Raw genomic sequence first — 27,398 nt, 5'->3', positions numbered from 1 at the left:
AGTCACAGATGTAAACATTTTTTAAAGACTTTAAAAAATAATAAACCAGATTTAAAGACTTAGTATAGAAAAAAGAATGTAAAATAGCTCAGTAAGTTTTAATGTTGCGTGTTGAAATATTTTTGACATATTAGCTTAAATAAAATATATTGTTACATCTTTTTAAAAAAGAAGCACCAGTATTCTGTCCAGTACGTTAACCTGGGGAGACACAGGGCTGCACAAATCCCACTACCTGCCCCCCACCGCAGGGAGGCTCCTGAGAGGGCAGGGCGTCGCCCATCACGGCGTCCCAAGAGCTAGAATGCGCTGGGCACGTGGGCAGCGCTGGGTCGATGTCTGCTGAGTGACTCCCAGGGCTGGATTTTACTCACGTGTGTTTCTCCCACAGTCCTGCTTGCCTTCCGCTAGCAAAAGACGCTAAAGACCACACTTCAAGGACATTACGATTTTATTTCATAGAAATCACAACATATTTTCACTATGTCGTGTCATTCGTCGTCTGTCCTGTGCTACAAACTACTTTAAACACCCTCCTCTCTCCAACTGCTTATATCTTTGGCCAAATTATGTGTAGATAATAAAATACTGCAGAAGCCCAAATACAGAGCCTATAAATAAAGTGCACTACTCTCATTCTTTAGAAATAAAGGGTTTGCTCATTACTTCTCTCCGGATATATTAGCTGTGTAAGGTGAACATGCAGGGACGGGGAGTTAAAAAATAAACACAAAACAAAGAATCCCATCTAAAGTAAAGACAGCTCCTTACTTGACTTGCTTCACCAGCAACTAAATAAGAAACAAGAACCCACGTGTAAATCTCGGGAATACAGTGTTCTCACTTCTAGGTGCCCTCGGGCCTGACAAGGATCAACGCCAAGTTACAAGCGATCTGGTTTCGGGAATCGTGCGCAGTGCCTGCGGCCGGGGCCGGGCGCACTGTTCGCCAGACACGGGCTCTCCGCCCGCGTCAGCCAGGCTCACCCCTGCGGCTCACCCACGGGGGACGCCCGCGGCTTTGTCGCGACGTGCAGAGCGGGCGGGTGCATCTGGGAGCCACCCGGACGGAAGGACAGAGCGTAACCCCTGCGTCCGCACGCTGCCCCGGGCCCCCCCCCCACTCCGGGCCCCCCACCCCCGGGGAGATGCCTGAAGATGACGGTCACACACTCGTCGTCGTCAGGGCGTGAGCTACTTCACGAAGGTGCCAGAGAAGGTGGAAAAGGTCTGCAAGACGATGTAAAGTCTCGCTGGGAAACAGCGCAGACGCGTTGGGAGGGGCGGGGGGCGGGGCGACGCGGCGGGGAGGCCTTGAACGCCGTCGCCGTCCGGGTTTTCAAGGAAGATTCTGCAGCATCGAAAACAGCTGGGAATTTCGTACCCACACATGTCACAAGCACTCGTGGTGCCATCGTCACAGGGCGACCTTGCACGGCCCGTTTCCCAGCCTCTCGATGGCGCTCCGGTTCACGCCCAGGACCGCGCCATAGCGTTGCACGGGGTCTCGCCCACGTGGAGCGCTAACGGCCGTCCCATTTCCTCGGGGGCCGAGTCCGGGCCCGTAAGCTGACATCAACTCAGAAGACACGGCTATTGCCACCCTTCCCTCCCGGGGTCGGTCAGGAGCAGGGACCCCCCGCCCCCCAGCAGCCGGCCAAGTGGCTCTGTGCCCAAGGTCCGCCCCTGTGGTGACATGAGCCCACGTTCCGCGCTCCCCTCCGCTGGGATCCGCTCGCTAGGGACACGGAAAAGCATTTATACGTAACGAGGAAGAAACTCCCTGGGGGACGTCATGCCTTGCGAGACGGTGGCTCTAATGGGCCGCCGTGAACACCGAGGAGGCTCAGGTGCCAGCAAAGGGGGCGATCTGAAGGCTGACTCGGGGTCGGGAGGAAGGGGCGGGGGAGCTGGCGGAGCAGAACACCCGCGAGGCCCCCCGCGCACAGACGGGGCCGGGCAGCAGGGGCCTCCAGCCCAACGCCCTGGGCGGCAGCAGGGGCCTGGCATCGGGGGCCCTGCCGTGGGTGGCGTCAGCAGGTGGCAAACGTCCTCGAGCTCTTCCCCACGCGCCCCCAGGGGCCTCCGCCCAACCTCCCCTGCGGGACCCCAGCTCTCTGGTCCGAAGTCCCCACCGCGGCGCCCGCCGAGGCTAAGCTTCCCTCCTGGTGCCACGGCCCCTGGGTCCCGTGGGCGCGCAGTGTGGAGGGTCTGGGCTCCGTGCACTTGCAGTGACGAAGGGGAGGGACCGCCGTGTGCTCCGGGGGGCCCGTCCCTCACCGTGTACTGGGCTGCGGGCTCAGCGGTGGGCTCTGTCACAGGAGCGGGTCGCGGGAGAGGATGCCGTCACGGGGGGCGGGGGGAGGGCCGGGACCCCCAGGTCCGGAGAGCGACGAGGAAAGGGTCCCTGTTGTCTGCAGCGGGTCGGGGGGCTCTGAGCGGCAGGCGGCCAGGTCCGCGGCCTCTCTGCTCACACGGCAGACAGGTCCACGCGGTGCCCGGAGTGGCTGCTCTTGTCCCAAGGGGTGAGCTTGGTGGAGCCCGTACCAGGCCGGGTCCCGTTCATCTGCGGGCCACAGAGGATCGAGAAACGGAGACTGCTCTGAGACGAGAAACCCAGGTCCCACGGGAGTGCTGAGAGCAAAGCCTCGGGCCAGAAAGCTCCCTGGGGATCCCCGGGGGCGGCCCCACTGCTCCCCAGAACAGTGAGGACCCAGAGGGCGCAGTTCTCTCCACCTTCTCTGCACAGGTTCCCCTGCCTCATGGCGCCCAGGTTCTGGGGGGCGCTCACCCAGGCCGTCACTCACTCACGCCTCTATCGTTCACGCATTCACTCACTCACTCACTCACGCCTCTATTCATCCATCTGCTTATTCACTTATTCCTTCGACACGGATTTATCCAGCAGGCTAGGCGCCGGGGCCTGTTCTAGGCTATGGGGGTCACACCAGTGAACAGAGGCGACCAGACCCTTGCCCCCGGGGAGCCCGCGTTCCAGCGGGAGAGGCAGACAATGGCCATCAAGCGAACGAATAAACCAAACAACTGCCAAGAGTAGCAGGCACAGGACGCTGGGATGGGGGGGGGGCGCCTGTTCAGTGCCGTCCAGGAGGGACCTCCTGAGGACGGGGCCCCTGAGCGAGGGCCTGCCTGACGGCTGGGGGGCTGCACTGCCGAGAGAACCCAGGATACCGCCTGCTCCAGGCGGCCCCGGGGGCCCTGCCCAGGGGTCTGCGGGGACGGAGGGAGGAGGGGCCCCGTACATTAGGAGGAAGGCGAACCACGCCCAGTGCTGGAAGGTGAGCGGCTTGTTCAGACCCCTGACCATCCAGACCCCATTTCTCAGGCATCTGTAGGGGGAGGAGACCTCACGCAGAGGCCGGGCTGTGTCCCGTGACTTTTGGGCCTCTTACAGGACACCATCAGCATGTCCAGTGTCTGCCTCCCGGTCAATCGATCCTTCCACCCCACTAAGTCAACATAAGAAGTACTGGCCCTGGGAGATGGGGCAGGAGGGAGGGCCAGGTGATTTCGCGAGGACGTGACATCGGCTCGTGCCGCCTGCAGGCCTACGTCAGGTGTGAAAGGACCAGCACCCGAGCCGAGCCGCCATCACCCCGACCTGGGCAGCCGCCTGCCCGACACTGATGGTGCAGACGACAGAGCTCGGGGAAGGAGCGAGCGCAGGGCCTGGGGCTGGGGCTTTAAGAGACGCAGCCGCAGGACCACGTGGTCCTCTGTAAGGCGGAGGCTGCGTGCAGCCCAGTGAAGCTGGAGAGCAAGTGCCGGCTGACGAGGCCGGAGAACAAGAGGCCTGCGTCAGTGTGGGTGGAGGATGGAAGGCGCCCCGAGCGGGACCGGCCAGCGCGGCGGGGGGGGGGGGGGGGCGCACACGAGACGCCACACGCACTCACGATGTCCGAGTTGAAGGGCTTCACGTTGGCCTGGCGGGTGGAGCTGCTCGTGAGCGACCAGACCTTGGTTTTATGCTTGAAAGCAGCTCTCACCTTCAAAGGCAGAACGGAAGGCTCATTAGAAGCCATTTCAGAAGTTCAGAAAAGCAACAAGAGGACATTGTAAACGGTGCCGAGGAACTTGTGCCGCAGGGTGAGGACAGGACGCGGAGGCGTCAGATCCAAACAGAGCCGGCGGTTCCGGAGCCGCGCTGCGGACGTGTCACTGGTTCCTGCGACAGACACAGGCCGCGTGCCGTGCCGTTCCCAGCCCTGCCTGCCCTCTGCCGACCTCACGGTGCTGGGTGGGGAGACGGTGAACAGCCTGGGGGCCGAGCGCGTGACCGACACAGAAACCACGCGAGGAAGTAAATGGACGAGCGCACGCGCGGGCCGGGCCGTGTGCGCGTCTGACGCTGCCTCTGCCTCCGCCCCCTCCGCCACGTGGATCAGTCTCAGGCCCTGCTTGGGCTGCTACCTGGTCTTCGCAGACACGTGACCTCTCCTCCACTGGCCGCCTTCGTCCTGGGCGACTCATCCTGCCTGCCCCTCCCCCCATCGCCCCCCGGCCCCCCGGCCTGAGCTCTCCTCGTGCAAGTGCGTGGACTCTGCCGGAAAAGCACAGAGGCGGCGGTGCTTCCTGCCTTCTTCTCAGCCACCGTTCCAGAGGCGTTTCCCCAGGACCACAGCCTGGAAGGGACTCAAATGCCAAGGAACACAATGCCCCTCCCCCAACTTACAGGTAAAACTTCTCCCACGGACTATGGGTCCCGAGGGACAGGACCTAGAGCAGCTTCCGGCACCCCCGCGGCCAAGTACACAGCAGGTGCCAGCCCCAGACTCTGCACCGAGAGGAACGAGCCCAGTCCGGGTACGCCAGTGCCCCCGGGGGCCCCGTCATCAAAGTCCCCTCTCTGAGCCCTGCGGTCAGGAGCCCTCCTTACCCCCCAGGCCCGCTTCCTGAATGCCTTTGGGGTGGGTGTGCTGGGAGCACAGCTGCATCTTACTCTCCCTAACGTGCCAGATGCCAAGCAAGGTCCTGCGTCTCCCGCTCAGCGCCCAGCTGTTCCACACTACCGCCATCTCCCTTGGTCCTCCACACAGCCAGCGGTGCCCGTGTGACAGCGGTGGAGGAGGATGTGTGTATGTTGCTTAGCAACCGGATGAGGGAGAAAGAGCTGACGGAAAGCAGCCCCGCTGCACACAACGTGTCACCAACACCAAGGCTTATTCAGGATTACATTCCCAGACACCAGCCTGATGCGGCCACATTGCCCCTGCCCTCTGCGCCCTTTCAGAAATGAAAAACCCGCTTCCTATTGTCACGAAGCGGGGCAGACGTACCTCTGAGTTCAGGAGACAATGGAAAAGGAAGATGAAAAATCCCTGGGGAGGAAGGGGAGGAAAACACAGAATTAGAGCCACTTGCGTTTTGTTACAAACACTTTGGGAGGGTTCTTTCCAACGCCACCTACGGGCTCTGAGGGCGGCCCTGGCATGGCTTGGTGCTGCGGAGCACGGGGCTTAGCTGCGATGCTGGGCTCTACGGTCTGGAGTCCGTAAGGGTGGAAGGCATCCTGTAATCTAACCTAAACGCAGGCGGCCGCCACGACCGAGACACAAAGCCAGGTGGATGCCCAGACAGGCTTAACCTCGGAGAGGAGCAAACGTGCTGGGGGGGCGAACGGGAGCGCAGGAGCGCGTTGCCCAAAGCGAGCGCCGGTGTCCTCACCCGCAAACCGAGCACGACGGTAACGGTGAAAACAGACACGAGGTGAGGATCTCCCCGAACATCTCGAGGCTGCCCCTCTGTGTCCGCACTGGACAGACACTCCACGCGAGTCATCTCATCTAGTGCTAAAAAGCAGCCCCCCACAAACTGGGTCCTGTCACGGTTCCCACGTTACGGAAGAGGAAACTTTATGGGACACAGAGGATGCCAGGACCTGGGGTGTGCGGGGCTGCAGCCAGGACAGCCCATCCCCTTTCGTCATAGACAGCCGGAAGGAAACTACGCGTGGGGGCTTCGTACAAATCAGAAGCCTGACACAGTCACCGGCCGTGAAGACCCAGACGCAGCAAGGACGTCACGGCGAGGGCCGGGGTGGACAAAGCCTTCGGCTCGGTCGCGTAGGCTGCGTATGGCCACGGCACCCGCCTCCACCCTTCCTTTGGGGGCTTGTGGCTCTGGGGACTCAGACTCTGGGCATCCCAAGCCTCTGGTTTCCAGGCTGTTACCCTTGCTGTCCTTCCACGCAGAGGGCAGATGAGAACTCGGAACCCAAGGTACCCCCATCACCGCCTCGCCACGCCTGGCTCCCTTTCAGGAGCTGCCCGCGTGCTGACCGTCTTCCTCTTGGCCCGGGTGCGCCCCTGCGGACACTGTCCAGGAGGGCGGGGCAGCCCGTGTGCTCTGGGGCCCCGGTGCGCGCCCCATCCGTGCCCGTGTGCTCAGGCGTCGGGGAAAAGCTCCACCCACCAGGCTAGGGGTCCGCGAGGTGCGTGTGTGTGGAGGGGGCGGAGCACAGGGTCTCCCTCCTGCCTCAGAGGCAACCTGCTCCGCACGTCCGCTCGTCGGGCCCTCACCTGTGACGAGTTGAGGATGGCAAACACGTACTGAAAGACCACAGCCTGGCGATTGACGGCGAGCACGCCGAACACCCACGAGGTCCCCAGGATGGGCAGCAGCACGGCCACGGCTTTTGCCGTCAACCTGCGAGGGGACAGGGAGGCGGGCAGGCAGGGTGGGTCCGGATGCGAGGCTGCCAGGTGGCAGCAGAAAAGGCCCCGCTGGGAGAGAGCCCTGGTTCCTCCCCGCCGGAGGCCTTGGGTCGGGAGCTGACTACCCCGACGTACAAGACAGGGTCCCCGCAGGGCCAGCTCGGGGCCAAGCACACGGCTCTGCTTCCGCCGGACTGCAGCCAGCACCGGGCTTCCGGGAGCCAGTGCATCCTCTGGCCACACTCAGGCCGACCACCCCAATCCAAGCGGTGGTGGTGCTGAGGGAAATGCTGATGCCAGGTGCCCACAGAGCGGAGCACAGCCGAGGAGGCCAGGGGGCAGGAGACACACCCAGCGCCGGGGCACCTGCAGCGTCAGCCTGGAGGCTCTCCCTTGGCATGTGGGTTCCGTGAGAAGGATCTGGGTCCCCCCGTGTCTGCAGAGCCCAGAACAGAGCTGGTGTGGAGGCACTGCCCCAGGGGCTGTCTGAGTCCTGGCCGCCTCTGATACGCCCTGCAAATCATCGTACGCTAACTGGGGCCCGGCCCACCCTGACTCAGACAGCTCAGCTCTCCACAGGGCGGTTTCTGCACGTAAGCATGAGAGAGAAGTCCAGAGACGGATGGGTGCCATGCTGCCCAGCTAAGCAACCTCCAAGGCCCTCGTCCCTTGGCGCTGCGACCTGCACGGTCTCCCTCACTAGACGGTGAGTCCTCTAAAGGCTGGGCTCTGCATCTCTGCAGCCCCAAAGCCAGCACAGCGCCACGACCAGCGGGCAAGATGAGGAAGAGGCCCCGGAACGCGTGGAGGACGAGCACACGGGTGGAACACGCAGAAGAGCCGCTCAGGGATCCAGCCCCTCCCAGGGGGAGGTGCAGTGGCCCTAAGGAGCTTCCTGGTCAGAAGCCCGAGGTCCCGGCACGGACGGCTCCTAGCAGCAAATCCCTAGAAAACCAAAGATGTGTTCCCACACATCAGCTCTCAGGGAAGCTGCAGCTGCGTGTTTTCATAAAGTCAATACAGTTAAAATAAGACACCTGAATCTGGGGAACAAAATATCATGAATGATTTAGATTCGATCTTTAGATCCTGGAAAATCCATAAATGAAAGGAGCAGCTGCTGAAAAGTCGGTATCAATGTGTTACTTTTAAAGGGATGGTTCATTTTTACTTCAAAAATAAAGCAATAAGGGATAAAATCTTGGAGGCAACTCCTCTAGTTGAGGCTCTCTGAGGACTTGTTAACACGGCCAGAGCAGCCAGGTCCCTGCAGGAGAGGAGGCCTGGTCAGGCGGGGGACACGCCGTCCGGACGCCTAAGGCTCCCGGATGCCCGCCCCCTGCCCCCCGGGGGCCGGCATCCACCTCCCTCCCGCCCCCAGGACCACGTTCTCTGCTGCTTTCTGGGGAGTCTGGAATCATGACCAATAAAGAGAGGTGAGAAAGCAGGTGGAAGGCAGCCCTGTTAGGGCTCCTGAGGAAGCATCTCATCGCGTTAAGTCACTGAGCGTTGAGCTGCTGGGCAGGAAGGAAAGGACTAGAGTGAAACCAGGAGAGGAGGAGCCAGAAGTGTTCCAAGGAGGCTGTGCTGCGCCTTCCCGCGCGGCTCCCGGGGCTCCTGCGTCACCAAGCCCAGGGAGGGGACGCTAAGGAGGGAGCGAGGCAGTGGCCCAGGGCCCCGCTCGGCCACGTGAAGAGGAGGAGGCGGCGCAGGGAGCGTGCTGGGCGGGGAGAGCCGGGGGTCCGTCCAGAGGGACGGACCGGACTCTCTGCAGGAGGTCGGTCCTGGGCGCCGTGTCACGTGCAGGACACAGGACACAGGAGGGCGCAGCAGCAGCACCCCGGCCCCGCTTCTGCAGAGACGCGGAAACGCCCCCACGATGCACGGCCCCTGCCTCCCCCGCGTCAGCCTCCAGTTGGGGACCAGGTCCCCACGGAGGGCACATGGGTCGCGGGCTCAGCTGCCTTTCGGGGCCGCCGTGCGTGAAGAGGGGACGGGGGCAGAGACGGGGGCGCGGGTGTGGGGTGAGATCCGGGCTGCTCTGGGCGCAGCGAGGCCAGTGGTCCTGCGGGTGCCGGGTCAGAGGGGGCCCTGCGCACCGGCGGGAGGGCCTGGGGGCTGAGGTTGGGGTGAGGGAGGGTCAGGCTCCTCCCCAGCCAGGCCCCCGGGGCCGGGGGACCGGCGGCCTCACAGGGCAGCACTGCCTGTTCTCGCTGATGGACGAGGAAGGGAACTGACCCTGACCCAGGAGCATCTCGAAGGTTTCCAGGGGCTGAAAAAGCCCGAGGGGGCCGGGGCCACCTGTCAGGTTAATTTACAGTGTCTGGAATTCATTACAGAACAATTGTCTTACCGATTTGCTGCTGCTATGTTTACTGTTTTCCCTTTCAGATCGGAAGAGACATAGTGTAGATAAACTTACAGAATGTCAGCTGCCTAGTAACTGTACCCTGTTTCTATAGCAGTCCCTAAATTCCCTTTGAGGGGCCACTGCCCCCACTTCCTGGCCCGGTGGTTTGGGGGTGCTGACTGCACCCCAGAGCCAGGATGGACCATGTGACTGAGGCCAGGGTTAACTGGTGATTTCCATCCACTGGGACTGATTTGTGGATGGGCGTGTGGTCTATTCTGAGTCTCGGTCTCCAGGCTCAGGACCTCTGATTACTGGGGAAAGAGACACACTTTCCCATGGACTTGAACCTCCTGTTGCAGCCATTTTGTCACCAGGAGGCAGAGTCCGTCTCAGCGTGAAGCCGACAGAGGACGTGGAGCTGAGGGGTACAGGAGGAGCTGGGCCCTGGTGATACTATTTGATCCGCTGGACCAAGTCATTCTAGGCTCATTCCTGGACTTATGGCTGCCTGTGTCGATAGGTACTCCTTGTGCTTTAGCCAGTTTGTGTTGGGTTTTCTGTCACTTGGCGTTGACAGAGCCCCGACAATGGGCCCCAGAAGGCAGTGTGTGGGTGGGACGCCCCCCATTCAGAGACGCCTGATCCTTCTGAGGATGAAGCAGCCCCCCAGAGCAGGTCAGGAAGTTCCACCCTCCTCAGGACGACCTGTAAGACGGCCGCCATCACCCTCACCGCACAGACGTGGAAATCAGTGTGTTGAGGGGTTGACTAGCTCACAAGGTCCCAGCAGATGGCAGGGCTGAGGCAGGACTGACCCAGGCAGGGCGGTCGGGCTCCAGAACCCTCCTCTGGACCCCACCGCCAGCTCCTCTCACCCTAGGGGTGAAGCAGTCTCTGGGAGAACATCTAAGAGACCCCCTTCTTTCACAAATGGGGGCAGCGAGCTGGTGCTGCTCACAGAGACCGAGGAGGACGCGTGCCCTGTGCTCCCCGGTCACGGGACGTCATGTGACGTCATGAGGACCCCCAGCAAGCCCAAGAGTGGGGCCCGCCCTCCCGGTCCCGCCGAGCAGCCTCTGCAGGCAGGGCATGGCTGGCGGCCCAGGGAGCCGCTTACTTGAAGGCGCTGGGGTCTCCGTGCGTCTTGTAGTTGTTGGCGCTGATCTGCGAAATGACCCTGGTCACCGCGACGAGGATGCCCGTGTTGACCTGCAAGACGAGCACGGCAGACAAGGTGAGCGGCTGGGGCCCCACCTGCAGGACATCCGAGCCCACCCGGCCCCTCCCCGGCCGGGCTTCCCAGGCAAACACGTGGCGCCTCTGGGAGAAAGGGAAGCCGCGTCCTTGAACTTCCACCCGCACAGGCCACCTGCGAGACTGCCTTCTGGGAGCCCACATCTGTGCTCCTGAGAAAAGACGGCCGAACAGCCCAGGTCGAGGCCCCAGGAGCACACCAAAGAAAGCACCCCCCGCTCGGCACCAAGGAGGCTGTGAACCTCAGGCTTTCCACTTACTGAGAAAGAGCAGCGACGCCCACCGAGCGCCCTGAGCGCCGGAGCACAGCCCGGCTCTCACCTCCTGCCCACACCCCAGGCCCACGGCTGTGCGTCCACAGAGGCCACAGCATGGGGTCCCCGGAGACCACAGCAGAGGGTTCTTCATCTTCTGCCCAATGCTTCCCCCTTGCTAGGAAAGCTCCCCTTGGGGGACCGGGGGCTGGGAGATTCCCCTTGGGGTCTGGGGGCTGGGAGGCTCCCGTTGGGGGGCCGGGGGCTGGGAGGCTCCCGTTGGGGGTCCGGGGGCCAGGCTGGGGCTGTGGGGGTCTCTGGCCGAGGCTCTAGCACAACGTGTCCCCTCCCGTGGGCAGCTCTCCATGGTCCTGCACAGGAGCCTGACCAGGCAGGCGACAGCAGGGGAAGTGAGGCCCCGCCATTTCCTTCCGCTACAGGGTCCACAGCTGGATTCGGGGCTGTGCTGTGCTGGATTCAGGGAGTTTTGGTTTCTGAAACCTCTGAGGTCATTTGCAGAGTCGGCGAGGAGTCCTGCTCCCCCACCACGCGTGAACCTTCAGGCCCGACCACAGGCAAAGACAAAGGCTTTCCTGGCAGGCCACGCAGGGAGAGCGGCCCTCCCCACACAAGACTGGCGCACAGCAGAGCATCCCCGGCTCTGAAGGGGGCTCAGGCCCCTCCTGGCCCGGCCAGCCACGCCGCACACATACCCGCGTTCCTGGCTTGGACGCCCTCGTTAGAGGCCTCCTTCTGGAGACCCAGCCTGAGGCCCTTCCAAAGCGTCTCGGCTGACACCCCTTATCTCAGGGGCCCCGCAGACACTTCTCCGCGCTCTGCCTCAGTATCCAGCACTTTCCCCACTCCCGGGCCCACCCCCGCCTCCTCCTCCCAGCTCCCGGGGCCAAGACTCGGCAGCAGCCTCTCCTTCAGAACCTGCTCAGCAGAGAGGCATCCCTGTCCGCGCTGCCCCGCGGGACGCAGCCCTGGGACGCGGGCACCTCTGCCCGTTTAGCCCCTCGCTTATACCGGCACCCTAAGCGAGTAAAGCTTCCACCATCAGGCTTTAGAGCAAACAAAGAACAGATGCTGTCGCGGCCCTCGTCTCAATCGGCCATCCACACCCGGCAGCTCGGCTCCTGATAGGCTGCCTCCGTCGCCCTCGCTTTCTCGCCTGTAAAGTGAGGATAACACGCACGTCTTCCGAGGTCAGGGCACGCGGGAGAAGCCGGCAGAAGGGAACGGTGAGCAACACCGGCGCCCGCCCCGGCCGAGCCGGGCAGCGCCACGGGAGGCCACGCTCAGCAGACAGACGGAGGCGAGCCGGCACGGAGGCCGGGCTCTTCGCGTGACAATGCAGGGCCTTTTCCATTCAACCGCGTCGGTGACCAAAGCCAGGGAACCACGTGGCCGCCGCTGTAAGGATGGGGATGTCTGTTCCCGACGCTGGGGTCCAGCGGAGTCTGCGAATAGCTTGTTCTGAGGTCAGACAGGCGCTGCACCCGCGCGCCCGGAAGGAAGCTGGTCCTCACCTCCGGTGACAACAGCTGCGTCACAGAGCTGGGAGGTGGGGCCCGAGTGGCCAATCAAAAGCCACAGACTCTGCTGCTCTCACCAAGATTCGGCGACTTTTCGTGATTAAACGCTTTTTAGCCTTTGGTTGATTTCTCGAGTTCTGAAATGTTTGGGTTTTTTCCACGTGTAATTCTCCCAGTAGCTTCTTTGTATTCTAGGGGGAGAACATTTACTGAGGTCCTTCGTGTGCCATCCTGTAAGTCCTGCCTCTTTCACTGTGGGAATTTATATCCTGGGTTCCTCACCCACCGGCCAAAGCTGAAGCCTTGTTTGTAACCAGAAAAGACTGGAAACACTTGAATTGTTTCCAACAGGGAGCAGGTTTGGGGGCCGCCGCGGGCAGCCTGCGCTGTGGACGCATCATGGACCAAGGCAGCTCTTCCTGTGCTGGTAAAGCCAGAGGTCCAGCACACACTGTGTGTGTGGAAAAGGCACAGAATGAGGGGACTAAACATTTAGATTTGCCTGTATCTTCACAGCATCCCTAGGATACACAAGAAGTTAGCGTCAGGGGTTGTCTGTTTGGGGGGCGGGTGGAAACCCGGGAGTTAAGAGAGAGACGTGGGCAGAGACTGCTCAGATATATACATGATTAAACTTTGCTTTCAAATTTTTAACCATGTGTGTTAATGTTCAAAAATCAAATTGCTTAATTAAACTATGAAAGGGAAATTAACATCAATCCCTTTTCCTGTGAATGTCTCAGTTATGACCTTGGGCTCAGGAGGAAAAGAGGCTTAACTGTGAAGTGTCCCAATAATTCAGGGAAGGGGATGGAGAAGCCACAGAGCCTGGGACCTGGGAGACGGATGCCAGGCAGCCTCTGGGGAGGAGCCTGAACACCCCACGTGACCCCAGAGCTCTCATCACACCTCTCCCTCTGCGGGCTGGAGGCTGACCCGGGATTCTGCCCTAGACCTCTCAGGTGTGACGCCCGGCGGTTCGACTGCTGTTCACAGACGCTGTGACGCGGCTGCTGAACGGTGATCAGATTACGGCAAATTGTTTCACAGACACAGAAACGCTACAAGTGATCAATTCGACTTCAGGTCCTTTGTTATTTCTTGGCCTCTGTATTGAAGACCCGGAAGGAAGCGTTTCAGTAATGTTTCAGCTGCCCACGTGACTGGCTGTTACAATTCATCATCACGCGCCCACGTCCCCAAAGCTCTTGCTGGGGCTTATTCCTTTCCCCTCCCCCTCTTTCAGCGGGGGGGCCTGTCTGAGCTCACTTGGCGCGCACACTTCCCCCCGCGCCGGTAAGGCAATCCCGCTGGCCACGGCAGCACGAGAGGAGGTGCAGCTAACCTCCGAGCGCAGCTACGTGGGAGACAGCAGCTGAGGGTGAAACCAATCTGGCATTTCATGAAAATACAAACCAGAAGCGGGCCTGGCCCCCTCACTCCATTTCACTCGCCCCGGCTTGTGCCTGGCGCAAACTGGGAAGAGGCCCTGGGGTGAGGCGTTTGTAACGTGAATATGGGATATTTCGTCAACTAAGCATCTCCGCATTCGAACAGCCAACAAGCTACTTATGACAGATGTCAAACCCATAATTCACAGGCCGCATTTCAGCAAAAAATAAAAAAAAAAAAAAAAAGGAGGGGAGGGGTGGAGGGAGGACATACACTCAAGGCCATGGGGGTTTCTGCTGGGGGGAGGGGACGGCTGGGCAGGGCTCTGGGGCTGGGGCCACGCGCTGTTTCCTGACCGGACTCAGGGCCACTCAGCTATTCGTGCAAAATCATTGGGATGTGTACCACGATTTCACAGTGAAAGGCTGTACATGCAGACACACATAAAGACACAGTAAGCGCTTCAGGTGCATCTATACCTGTTTCTATGTCCATATAGGTATTTATAGTTCTGTATCTTTAAGTCTGTAACTATCATTGCAATCGGTCCCATGTCCATTAGGAATTGGTGACTGGATCTGTACCTATATATCTTTACTTATGTACCTGTATTTGTAGAGTCACACAACTAGCTTGGCTTCTCCCCAGGTGAGAGGAGGATTTTAAAACTCTAGACTCTTTCTCTTCCCAGACTCGGAGGCCTTTCTCCGGGGTGGTGCCAGCGCGGAGCAAGTCCCCTGGGGGGGCTCAGGCTAAGGTGGCCCCTGTGGCCCGTGGCGTCCCTGCTTCTGTAAGGCCCGCCTGCCCCGTGGGCACTTCTGCACTCAGCCTCACCGGAGTCTCCAGCAAGTGACATCCACGTCCCTTCATAATCGGGGAGAGGAGTTTGTGACGGGACAGTTGGTGGGTACGTATTTGGCAGTGGGGGTGACAGGTAAGCTGTGACCCGGAAGGGGCTCGGCTCTGCCCTTTCGCCCCCAGCACTGGGCCCACCAGGCGCCACGGCGGCAACCCCGCCCCACAGGTTCCTGTCCCTAGGGAACCAACCTCACCGGGACACAGCGAAACCGCACACCCCAGCACGAACACGCACCTTTCCGAAGCGTTTCAGTTGCAAATGATGCACGTGACGTGGGGGTGTTTTTAAACGGATGCGACGTGCGGGCAGGAACCCCCCGGACACAAACCCCTCTCCGGAGAACGCCGTCCCGTGCGCATCCACCCGGACACCTCCTTCCCACGGACGCGCTCACGTGAACGTGCGCCCGAAAAGAGCTTTGCGCAAGTTACACGCTGGGGCCGGGCCCCACCTGTGATGCTGGGAACAACGGGGCACGACTCAACACGGCTCAACCCAGGGTCCTCAGAGGAGATGAGAAACACGGGACACTCCCGCCCCCCGCCAGCCTGAGCCCTGACAGTCGGAGAGGCTGGGTCTCAGGACCCCTCCGCTGCACCCCCTGGCCTGGGGTCTGCGTGCTTTTTCTCTCAAGGTCCAGGGAGCAAACATTTTTGGCTTTTCAGGCCTCCCAGTCTCTACTGTGACGGCGAAACTCAACGGCTGCAGCGCGACAGCCGCTGCAGTTTGTAAATAGGCGCCCAGCACGTGCGCGGGATTCACCACGGGAGCCGCAGCCAGCTGACCCCGCGCTTGATCGTTTTCAGCGGACACCCCCTCCCCCCAGCCCCGGCTCCCCGACTTGTCGCAGGCCATCTCGGCCTGCAAGCCAGCTCCACACGGGAACCACCGGGAGCTCTGAGGGGTCCAGTAAACCAGAACCTCCCAGGTGGGGCTCAGGCAGGAACCATCCCCAAGCTGCCCAGGGGTTCCATTACTAACAAGCGTGAGAACTGCAGTCCTCGCAGGTACGTGGCTGATGTCAAGGACAGGGGCTGGGCCGGGGCGGAGGTAACGCGCCCGCTGGAAGGACAGCAGGGCTCCAGCGAGCCTGGAGGACGTGGGACACGGGGACCCTGCCGCCGGGCCCCTCGCCGTGGCGGGTGGTAGGGAAGGATCCGGGCAGGGCCGCCTCGGATCCCCCGCCGTCACCGACCAAAGTCGGAGGAAGCAGCCAGATGGCCCGTGGAGTGTGGGAGGGGGCGAGGCTGCCGGGCCCCGCAGCCCTGCGGGGTTAAGTCGGCACAGAGGGAGGACGGGGCGGAGGAATTACACGCTCACGTACCCCCGTCCACCCCTCCCGCTGCCCGCGCTCTGACCAGGAGGCGTTAACTGGCGGGGGGACGGGAGTCTGGTCTGAGCCTGTGTCTCCACCTGGGTGACAGGGCGAGTGGTCCTCGCTGACCCCAGGGCAGGAAGGGAGGGCACCCGCGGGGTCGCTCACGGCAGCCCCTGCCATCCTGTGAACGGCCGGGTGGTAAAGTGACTGCGGATGGTCCTCACGCAGCCCCGGGACAGGGGACAGCCTGGAGTGAAAGCCCAGGGACGTGTCACCACGACAACGCACCACCTCCCGCGGCTGAAAGCAACTGATGGCCGGACGCGGGCCTGTACCCAGAGCTCGGAGTTAACGCCGAGGACGGACGCCCTGAGCCCACGGTCCCGTCCCTTTCCCGACCCGGCAGCCCTTCCTGGGAGGAGACCTTCACAGAACTGCTGTGCCACCGCCCCGGACTGGCATAGCCCGCGGTCCCCCTGCCCTCGCAGAGGTGACACAGCGGAGTGATTCTAACCGTCTGCGACGGACAAAGAAGGAAAACATCCCACGCACCCCAAGGGAGCCAGCAGCCGGACAGACCGCTAGGGCTCACGGGGCGCTGGGGACACCAGCTCCTGTGAGACGGAGGGGCTGAGAGCAGACGGACAGTGTCAGGGGCGCTGCCGACGGGAGTGTGGCCTGTGGGGGACGGAGCCACCGTGCACCCACTGTCCTGCACGAGGGGTCGGGGCATGCAGTCCTGGCCCCCCGTCTCCTCCCTCCCTCGGAGCCTGGTCCATGTCCATCCAGACCGGCCCCCCGGGGACACTGAGAGCAGGAGGGGAGTGTGGCATGGGAGGGGCCCCAGCTGACGCCTGCAAGGCCCCCGTCTCCCTGTCGCCCGCCCCTCCCACCAGGGCCCTGCGCGGACCCTACAGAGAGCCCGGAGGGCCCCCGAGCCCTGCAGAGGTGGGAGCACAGCCCCGCCTCTCCTTGGCACAGAGGCCCGGGGGCTGGGGCCACGGGGGACCCAGGAGGCTCACAGAGCCAGCATGTCAGGAAGGGAGTGGGCCCGTCTCCTGCTTGTCCCCGTGGACGCCCCTGAACACATGTCACCTGGCAGGAGACCGGCGTGGAGCGGAGCGGGGCCAACGCAGCCTGACGGGGGCAGCGTGTGTGGGGCCGGCGCCGCCGCCCGCCCTCGTGTCCCCAACAGACGATGACACCATGATAGCGCCCCCACACTGCCCTGCTGGAAACCTTTACCAAGAAGATGCTGCTGCACTTCTGTGTGGCCTGAGGATGTCTGAGTGGAATTTTAATTAAGGAGGAAAAAGCCACATCTTTAGGCTCTTCCCCTGGATACGTTTCTAATTAACCACCAGGGCCCACGGCCTCAGTCAATGCCACCGAATTTGGAACAAAGTCAAAAGAAGCTTTCAACTCAGCCGCTGGGGAAGGGAGCAAGGCAGTGAGTGAAAGGACGGCTGGCTTCACAATATTTAGCAAAGATCCACATGGAGGGGATGCAGGAGCGGTGGGCTCCAGTGCCATCCACAGACCCTCTCCAAATAAGTCCATCCTCCGGCAGCCATCCTTGGGGACACAGAACGTTGGATCTGTCCTTAGGACTGGGAGGAGAGTTCATGTGTCACCACAGCCGGGACACCCGACGGGGGAGGCGATGGATGAGGACGCCAGAGGCTCAGGTGTCTCTGGATGGAGTCCCTCCCCTCCCCTTCAGTACTGGGCTCACCTGGGGGCTCAACACCCTTCAAAGGCAGCACCCTCAGAGGCAGTGAGCATGGCCTGGCTCCCACCCTGGGGGTGCGTGGAGAGCATGTTCTGGGGTCCCAGCCAAGGGTGTGGAGAGTGTGTTTTGTGGATTTGCACAGGGTGGGTAGGAGGGATGGGGGGGTGCCCTGATGTCAGCCCCCAGCACCTGTGGGGAGAGATGCCCAGACTGGGACAGTATGGCGATGCCTCACCTCTGACCAGACCCCAGCCAGGCTCAGCACCCAGGTACTGGCACCCCCCTCTCCCAGGCCCTTTTCCTAGAGCTTCTTGGGGATCCCCACCTCTAGCCCCGAGAGTTCAGGGGGATAAAATAATAAACCCTGCCCCTGGGTAGTCATGTGATTTGGGCCTGACCAATCATCTGCCTCCACCCCAGCCTCAGTGATTGGCTCTGGAACAGACACCTGACCCATGGGAGCCGATCAGAATCTGCCCTGGGACTTCTGGGAACAGTGCCTCCCTCCTTACCCTGAACTGCAGAGCTGGAGAATGTGTCAGGGTACCAGCTCCATCATGTCCCCCTCAGGAAAGCCTGCCTGAGATGGAGCCAGCAAGGAGGCAATAGGACCATGGGCTGAGTAGGAGATACCTGTGGACATCACTGAGTGCCTGGAACCAGCCATGCCGGATTCCCGTTTCCCAGGACTGAGCCTTTTCTACTCAAGGGCACTCAAGCTGGTTTACTACTATCTGGGGAGAAGGGGGAGGAGAGAGAACAAAAGGAAGAGGGCGAGTGGAAGGATGGGGGGAGGAGAGGAAGGGGACACCTAAACTAATACAGCTACCATCACGGGCCAGGATTTTATCATTCTACTTGTTCCCTGCACCTTAATTTGCCCCTCTGTAATAATAGAAATTACCATCTCTCCAAGCAGGTAATTTAGGGGCAAGTAAGAAAGAATTTTAATGTAAAAACACATTCAGATCTTAAAAAAAAAAAAAATGCTCTATAAATTTGAGCTTTATTATTAACGAACGTTAAATAACTTCATGGGAAACCAAGTATAAGGACCCAGGGTTAGAGCTGTGACCCACGCCTAGCCAATCAAGGCGTTTCAGTCCTTTGGCCAATCAGAGCATTTCATTCTTCTGGCCACAGTGAGGGCTGGCCAATCAGAACATTCTGCTTCCACTGGCTTCAGTGAAGGCTGGCCAATCAGAACTTTCCATTCCTCTGGCCAATCAGAGCATTCTGCTCCTCTGGCCTCAGCGAGGGGCCCATGGTGGGCAGAGTTCCAAGCCAGGCCCATCAGAAATGATGAAAATCGATCCCAGGATTTTGTGGGACATGTCGGTAGAACAATAGCAAAAACAACAAAGGAGGGTTTTTTTTCCCATGGCAGTTATTATAATTTTGTGTGGTCCTAGAGTTTCTTAGCAGCATCTGGGGCAACCTATCTGAGAATGGAGCCAACTTATAGGAAAACAAAGCTGAGAGGTGGGGAGCCAGAACCACGTGGAGACGGCCTCGTCTGAACCCCAGACGCACAGCCACGGCCAACGTTCCTGTGAGCTTAGAGATCCCCGTTTCTGTCACCCTCTCTGAGTAGGTCCCTCGTTATCACAGGAATTCTGTCTTGTGTGGTTCTCAGGAGGCTCTGACGAAAACTCCCTAACATAGCCCTGGATCCTGCATCGCCTTGACCACGGAGATGTGCACGCGAGGAAATCGTGGAAGAGCATCAGGAAAGAAGAGAACCAGCTGCGGCTGCACTGCCCCCCCTGGACACACACCCACACCTGCTGCTTCAGCATGAGAAGCACCGAGGGCCTTAAACAGATCTGCATGAAACCTGAGGACCTGCCCAACCTTCCTGAGTACCATTCGGGGAAAGGAGCCTCTGGGTCTCGCCCCCATGAGGGGCTGCAACGGGACCTATGCTGCCCCAGCTTAGCACGTGCTCTCAGGGGCCCAGCTGCACCTCCACAAAGCCCAGGGCTCCCTCCGCTCTGGCCCCTCCCCAGCCCAGCTCCGCGCCCGCACGGCAGAGGACGTACCACGATGATGAACAGGGCAGGAGCTACGAAGGCCCAGATGGCACCATTCCCGAGCGACAGCCAGCAGCTGTGGAAGGGGGCAGAAGGTTACTTCAGTGCATCATCCCACGTCCCAGAGGCCCTGCGTCCAGGACAGTACAGGGACACCGTGGGGCACAGTTGCAAGGACATTGATAATCCCTACAGACGTGTCTGTATCCTGTCCATGACCTCACGCCTCCCGCTCTTGGGAAGAATGTTCCAGGTCTGTAGACTGGCTCGGGGAAAAGAAGGCTTTTACAGGTCACCCGGTTAGTGGAAAAATTCGCAATCTCTGAAGACTCTAGCCAAAATCCAAAGGAGGTTTTAATTTTATTACGAGAAATAAATAAATGGGCTTTTGCCAGGAGCAGGCTTCCTTCCAGAGCATTTCAAATACTGACTTAACTAATGTCTTCTGCAAGGGTTCAAGGTGTGAGGAGGCATCACGTGACGCAGCATGGACCATCTTCATCTTCTCATCAGCTGTCGGTCAGTTCCACCACCCGCCGGTGCCACCCCCCAACCCCGCTCCACAACCGAGACGAAAGGTCCCAGTGGGTCCCCGCCATGGCTCCGATTTCCTGAGAAGCCTCATCTGGGAAGTAGGGTCCAGTATGAGGATATGAAATTGCTCCTGGCTTAAGAGACATGATTCCAGGAACTCAGGCAGCACTACCGTATTCCTCTCCAGAGCGTCAGAACCGCCCAGAGCCCGGGGGTCCCTGAGACACGTCACCTCCCTGGATCTGGGGGCAGCCCCGGGGCCTGGCGCACCCGCCAGGATCCGGTGAGGCGCACGGCGCATCCTCACGGACGCAGGACGTGGACGTCCCTGCGGGGCCGCCTGGTCACTCACACCTGCTCACCCAGCGCAGCCCCCTGACAGCACAGCATCGCCCCCCATAACCCCACGGCGCCCCTGAGGCAGCCGCTGTGATGACCCCACCCTGCAGAGGAGGAGGCTGAGGCCCAGGGACGTCAGGGAACCCAAGTCCACGCCCGCGCCCTGCCTTTCTGCCCGCGTCGTCCCCCGAGACCTCCTGGACCAGGAGACACGCAATGCCCCCCAGACAGGTGACAGCACCTGTAAGAGGCTCGTTCCCGTCTGGAACCCAGAGCCTGGAGAAAAGAGCCTCGCGTCTCAGGACGCGGCACTTAACGTGGAAACTCCCGGTGAGCCTGGTGGTCCCTCTGCAAAGGGGCAGCTCCAACCCAGGCTCCCTGGCGGGGGTGAGGATTCTGCAAGAGGAAGCTTGTGCTTTCCACCATTTTCCTGCAGAATGTCAAGTGGATGCAGATCCCCTATCCTCCCCAGACACTCAGGGAGCTTCTGGACCTTTGCTGGGGCTGCCTCGCTCTCGGGCACATGAGTGGGCGAGAGGCTTACGTCAGAAACAGACCCTGGAGCTGAGACGCACCGCGGGCGGCCCAGCATCTGCACGCTGCCAGATGGAAAGACACGGAACAAATGCCAACGAGATGTGTCCGAGAAGAAGCTTCTTCTTTTAATTAGTGCCTTGACTTCGGCTACCACGCAGGCTTGCAAGGAATGGGCCAGAACAATGGTTGTTTAATCACTCTTATTTCAATATGGACTCAGAGAGCGCTTTCTTTAAGTGCTTCATCTTCAGGCAATTGTTGCCCTGAAGTAGAAAAAGCCAGATTCCTCCCAGTCTAGCAACTCAGCTGAGGAATTATCTCAGGCTGAAGCTGGAACAGTGCTTAACCCCCTGTCTCTCCTCTTAAAATCTCTCCACGGCACATTGTCACTCAGTGGTTCTTCGGCTTGGCTGAGGGAGAGGGGCAGCTCCCTAAGGACAGGTGAGCTAAAGCCTTTTTCTCTTTGGGAGGAAAGGAATTCAAATTTCTGGAAGGTGAACTCCTGACCTGCTCGCACAGTCCCAACCCCGCCTCTTCCTGATTCAGCCAGGGACCCGCCAGCGGCAGTTTCAAAGGGGCAGCGCGAGGTCTGGCACATACACAGCCCCCGGCGTTGCTGCCGCGGCGATGAGAACACGCCCCCCTGCGGACGCACTGAGACTCTGCACTCGTTCACACCGCCGCGTATTCACTCGGCTGTCATTTAATGGCACTTCTTATGCACCAGGCACTTGCCGCACCCCAGGAGCGGGTCGGCACGAAACAGGGCTCCACAGGTGACCGGACTCTGCGTCCAGGACAGCCACACGGATGAATGGCTCCCATGGGAAACTCCCCCGACCACCCAGCGCAGGGGGCACTCTGGCCCCCTCGACGCTAGTTCCAGGGCGGGCGGAAGCCCAGAGCGCCGCCGGGGCTGTTTCTCACTCTGTCAGGCCTCTTCTCCCGCCGGGGCTGGAGGATACCAGCCTTGGACAGACCCCTCCCCGAGAAGAACACAGCAAGACAACGAGCCATGGGGACCCTCACCGTGAGCCCCCCCACGGGAGTGCCGCCCGCACAGGGACCACCCCTTCACTTACTTCTTACTCGTCCCGTAACTGTCCATGGCAAAGACTATTGAAATGATGCAGATGAGAAGAGGCAAACCTGCAGAAAAGGAGAGCAGGATATTTTATTTGCTTTGCTCCGGTCTCCTCTGACTCGTCCCTTCATTTATTCCTTTTATACCTGATGTGTACAAAGCAATGCGTGCTAAGTGTTGAGGACACAGAACAGCCCCTAGGCTCCAAGAATTTAGAGTCTAAACAAAGAGATAACTCTCACACACACACACACACACACACGCACACACACACACATACACACGCATTTAGGGCAGATCTGTTATGAATCTGATTCTGTATCTGCAAACAATGCCCGTCCAGCTGCTGGGGAAGCGGCACGCCCAGGGCCTCTGTCTGCTCGGCTCCCTGAGCACAGTCTCTCCCTTTGCTCCCCTGCCGGGAAGGGATGGGCAAGAAGAGACAGCAAAGGGCCCCTTTCCACCCACTGACCCTCCCCTCGAGAGGGTGGTCAGGAGGAAGGGCTCCTGACCAGGACACTGCATCTTGCAGACTGCTAGGACAAAAGGGGGCAGGGCAAGATACACACAGGCGGCTCTTCGGGCCCCTCTGGCCGAGCCTGCCCAGCCCGTGGGAGATCTACTCCGGGCTTCCAGAGGGAAGCCTGCTCCCGGCTCCAGACCTGGGCGCCTCGAGGCCTCAGCCCTCCTGCCACCGCTGGTGGCTTGGTCAGCTCCACACCCGCCCTTCTGAGGATGTGTGTTAAGTGATGTCCTTGAAAACGAGTCTCTGGAGAGTGGTCCTGTCTCTGAAACACTTTATCTTGATGTCAAATGAGTCTGACTACATCACGGGACATCTGGACAAGCCAGTCGCCGGGTGCTCAAGGGAGACCAGCAAGCAGCCTCTGGGGAGAGGTGGCCAGGCCAGGGGCCAGGGGGGGACGCGCCTCTCACCGCTGACCCGCGTGCACGACCTCATAGAAGCCAGAGCCTTTTTCTTGGTGCTGGAGCCGCTGGCTGCGGCCTCCTGCCCTGATGGACTCAGAGTCACAGGAGACAAGGGGGCCGCCAGGGATCCGGCCCGCACCCTGCCGCCCACTCACCTAGGGCCTCGGTTTCCTCGGACGTTGCAGGGAACCCCGCTGCCTGGCTCTCTTGGGAGGATCACATGGCCCCTGAGACGGTGAGGGGCCCTGGGGACATCGAGCATCAAGATTCCCCCCACCCCATCTTCCCGAGGAAGCTCAAGCCTTGGGGTGCGGGAGGAGTGGGCACTGCGTGAGCTCTGGGTCCACAGGACAGCCCAGCAGGTGCACACAGGACCCTGCAGAGTCCCCAGGGCCCCATCCGGGGGTGTTCTGGGAGATGCAGTAAGAACCCGAGGTGCCTGGAAGGACGGATTTTCAAACTCAGTGGTTGAGGCTTCACTTTGAGTCATCACCACATTTCCCTCCCGCGATCGCGGCCACGGCAGGGGCCCGAGTCAGGGGCTGGCACCTCTTTGCCGCCTGAAGTTAAACGGAGGAGTTGAAGATTCTTTTTCTGCCTGCACGACTGACACGTTTCTCCTACGATCCCCAAAGCAACACTGACGCTCGGAGGACAGGCCACAGGGCAGTGGCCGGAAGGGTCTGAGAAGGTGGGCCCTACCCTCTGCTTTCCCTGAGGCGCGCTGCAGGAGCCGCGGGGACTGCGCGAGGGTCGTGATGTTACAAGAAGGGTAAGTTCACAGGCGGCCGCAAGAGGAAGAAGGTGCGAGCAGGATGGAGGAGGCAGCGAGCGGGAGGAGCCCGGGCTTCGGAGCCACACGACACCTGGCTCCACTCCCAGGGCCCTGGACCAGCTGTGCAGCCTCAGGGACCCGGCGGAACCTCTCTGGGCTGCCACGTTTGCACTCTGGAAACGGAGAGGACAGCACGTCCCATCAGGCCGTGGTGAGGTTCACATGCGCTGCGGCCACGCAAGTGATGACGGATGCGCTGACGTGTGAAGCCCACCTCTGTATGATAATCTCCACTCTTACTAAGCAACTCCGATGCCTCTGGCACTGGTGCTATCATCCGAAATTCACACCCCCATAACCCACGCAGACACGTGACCTGCTTCCGCACTTTGGGGTTCCTCTGGTCCTGTCCTATGGACGCTGAGTTTGTGGAGCTCAAGAGGTGCCCTCTTTGGAGAGTGGTGGCCTTTCAGAGGGACCTCACCTGGTGCTCCCCTGGCTGCTGCGCCCTAAGATCCAGGGAAGGAGGGAGGGGCGGGGTGAGGGGCAGACATAAAGAGCATCGCTGCGAAATATGAACCCAGACCCACAGAGCGCAGCCCCGAGAGGAGGGATCATATGAGACCCAACCCAGGTGCGGGGACGTCCCGACAGAGAAGGGGCAGAGAGAGGACAACGCCGGGAGACAAGTGGCCCGCCCGCCGGCAGAGGTCACGGTGCCCCATCCCAGATGCCTCGCTCTGGGCACGGGGAGGCTCACGCTTCTGCATCCTGGGGCCGTCGAGCTGTCGGCTCCTCCTGAGCAGTGAGTTGTGAACAGAACTGACCCAGGCCTCCTTCAGCTAAGTACTGATTTCCCGGGGGCCATCCACCCGGGGCGTCTTCTCTCTCACAGCAGCCAGCAGTGGCTCCAGGCAGCAACTTCTCCATCACCCCGGGCTCCGGAGGGACTGCCCCGAGCACAGCCCTTCCCACTGCTACGGGCCCGCTGAGGACACGCGGTGTGAACAGGAGATCAATGCTACTGCTTTCAACCCACGCGAGTTGGAGGCTGCTTGTTATGGCAGCATAACCTAGCCTGCCCTGACTGATGCATGTCCCAGCGTCCTGGCACTGCGTCACCTCCCCGGGACACCAGCGCAACTTCAGAGAAAGGTGGGGTCCAGAATGAACTGGGCTCAACTGTTTTATCGCTCACCTGCTCTCCCAGTTCCCACGTGGACTCCTTGAGGACAAAGATTACATTACACTCACCTTTCAAGTTCAAGCACAGGACCTGACATGCAGCTAAACTTCAGGTATGTTGTTAAATCTGACACCCCCAATCCCAACTCAGCCAAAAACACAGTCCTTGAGTTTCAAAAAATACCATTTGAAGGTCAGGGTAAGAGCATGGTGAAAATCTCCAGGGAAGTGGCCTCTCTCTGGGGGACCCTCCCTGCAGGGTGACCCCCTTGGGCCCTGGGTCAGCCTCCAGCTCCCTCTTAATTCATAACCGCAGGTAGAGAGAGGCCAGCCGCCTGCACACTGTCTGTCCTTAGGTCCAGAGCCAAGTCGAACCCAATCAGAAGGAAGGACGCAGTTCAGAGCCGCGAGGAAATCAGTTAAGGGGACGCTGACGTGGAGACAGAGCCCTGCTGGAACCCAGCCCAGCGCTCCATTTGCTGGGAGCGTCTGACAGAGGCTGTACACTCAGACACCCACAGGGAAGACGCCGGCATCAGAAACCAGACAGTCGCAGCCAATGCTGTCAGGCAGGAACGGAAGCTCAGCATTCCCAGATCACCTCACCTCTCAAAAGAACTCTATAATTTTATGCAAAATCTCTCCATTTTTAAGTATTGGCAAATCATTCATTTTTTTTCTCCACCACTGTGCAGACCAAAGAAGAGATCCTTCAGGGCTGGACTGGATTCTGACCCACACCTCCATCTTAAACCAACATACCTGACTCCTGTCACTGCAGAGACAGCCTCCACACTTTTAATTCATTTCAACTGTCCTTGCTGTGGCTACGGAGTGTGCGCGTGTGTGTGTGTGCACGTGTGTCTAAACTATCTGACCGTTTCCATAAAGAAACTAGCCATTACAGGTGGTTGGTCACTTGTCCTGTAAACCCTTTTACTCAGTGAACTCAAAGGCGGAAGCAACCCTCCTCTGTCAAGGAGGCGTGGCAGGATGGAAGGAGAAGGTCATGCTTGAGTTGGGCTCACCAAGACGAAAAGGGAGAGGAGAGGACATTCCTGCTGAGAGCCCAGCCAGAGCAAAGGCATCCAGGTGAGGAGGAGCACGGCGGGAACAGCGAGTCTGCACGCAGGGGGGCCACGGGACATCGCTGGCGAGTACCGAGAGTTCCCTGCGAGGCCACACCAGTTGGGAGGCGGCTGCTGTGTCTCCTCTCTCCACAGTGCCCCGTGAGCCTCTCTAGGCTCCGCAGGAAAGCCAGGAGGGGCACATAATTTACCTCCACTACGTCCTCCAAATAAACTACGTTAGCCAGCTCAAAGCACAAAGTAAAATGTTCGTCTGCTCCCTGCACCACGAGGACTGAAAATTAAATCTATCGCGAGAAAACTAGAAACAAGTGGCAGGTCCCTTATGCTGGATTAATGCTTTATAGCAGATGCAAGAATGCCAGGTGTCAATTACTCTGGCAGGAAGCAGGGTCTCCTGTGCTCTGGGGCTCCTCCTCGAGATGGGCAGGAAGGAAGTTAAACAAAGTCAAGTCAATGGGGAGGCGACTCCCAGGATGAAGGACCCACCATAACTGGGGAAAGTCAGCTTTGAAAAGACACAACCACTTAAAGTCTCTATAAATTTTCTTAAGGGCATGCAGCAAATTAAGAAAAATTTATTCAAGAAAACCTACTAAGTCTGGGTAAAACTGACACGCTGGGACACCTGAGCTACAACCTGCTCCACTCCAGGCAGCTGTGGCCAACAAGACAGGCTCCCTCCCCCGGGACCCAGTCCAGAGCCACAATATCTCCCTGGGGCACGCTGCCTGCATTTCTCATCCTCCCCAGCACCACGGGTCAGAAACTCTATTCCAGGTTAAGAGCGACCGAGATCAGAATTCCTCTCCTCTCTCCAACCACAACCCATAGTGTCCAGGGTCCACCCCAGGCGTGACTGGCTGAGAATACAGGGCCCTGACTGCCCTCGCCCCAGGGCACCCGTACACTGTGAGATTAGAGGCCGCCTCCCCTGCCTGGTGTCCTGCATTAAAGCTGGGGTGTCAATCCAAGAGAAGCAGGCCACTGTCCCCGCACCGGCTCCAGAGCAGTGCCTCTGGGATTTTTCCCAGGTAGGAGGGAAGCCGACCATTAGAGCAGAGAAATCCAAAGCACTCCCCATGGAAACGGACTTTTTTGAAAAAGAGTGGGGGGAAGTTCAACCCTAAGAGTACCTGGCCTCTTAGAGGTGTTTCCCATGAAGAGGAAATCACAACCCACCTCTGTCCCACCGGCCCCATCCCATCCCCACCTACCCCATCCTATCCCATAGTAATAGCGGTGCTTGCTGTCCTCTGATCCAAAGACCTTGATCACCATGCTGTAGAGATGCAACCCTTCCACCAGCATCCACGCAAAGGCGCTCAGGAAGAGGTAGTGCAGGAGTATGGCCAGCACCTGGCACGGGGTCTAGGATCAAAGCAACGGCACAGAGGATAAGCTCTCTCGGGGTGTGAGCAGTGGGTGGTTGCTGTCGTCCCAGCCTCCCTGCACCCATTTTCCGGGGGAGCCTTCTGGTCACGTGGCCTCACTTTCTTCCTGGGGAGTCACGTCTTGCC

The 27,398-nt window shown here is 59.9% G+C and overlaps 1 protein-coding gene across 5 annotated transcripts in view; it reads right to left on the bottom strand.

Annotated features, from left to right (window-relative positions):
* Positions 1-433: 433 nt before the first annotated feature.
* ADGRD1 (adhesion G protein-coupled receptor D1) overlaps positions 434-27,398 on the bottom strand; it is a 142,712-nt gene continuing 115,747 nt past the window's right edge. For 3 of the 5 annotated variants that reach the window (XM_067015783.1, XM_059040042.2, XM_059040041.2), the window contains 8 exons: positions 27,096-27,249; positions 21,899-21,965; positions 19,416-19,482; positions 10,144-10,235; positions 6,539-6,665; positions 5,297-5,338; positions 3,914-4,006; positions 434-2,565 (listed from right to left, as the gene is read on the bottom strand). In XM_067015783.1, the coding sequence (XP_066871884.1) occupies positions 2,470-2,565; positions 3,914-4,006; positions 5,297-5,338; positions 6,539-6,665; positions 10,144-10,235; positions 19,416-19,482; positions 21,899-21,965; positions 27,096-27,249 (738 nt within the window). In that variant the 3' untranslated portion in view covers positions 434-2,469. Of the gene's footprint in view, positions 2,566-3,909; positions 4,007-5,296; positions 5,339-6,538; positions 6,666-10,143; positions 10,236-19,415; positions 19,483-21,898; positions 21,966-27,095; positions 27,250-27,398 lie in introns of all 5 variants that reach the window. The other 2 variants (XM_067015782.1, XR_010837029.1) reach the window with 2 other exon arrangements.

This window comes from Kogia breviceps, chromosome 15 (genome assembly GCF_026419965.1).
Source record: "Kogia breviceps isolate mKogBre1 chromosome 15, mKogBre1 haplotype 1, whole genome shotgun sequence".
NCBI lineage: Eukaryota > Metazoa > Chordata > Mammalia > Artiodactyla > Physeteridae > Kogia > Kogia breviceps.
The sequence above is the reverse complement of the archived record's forward strand: the minus strand, read 5'-3'. Positions and strand labels throughout refer to the sequence as shown.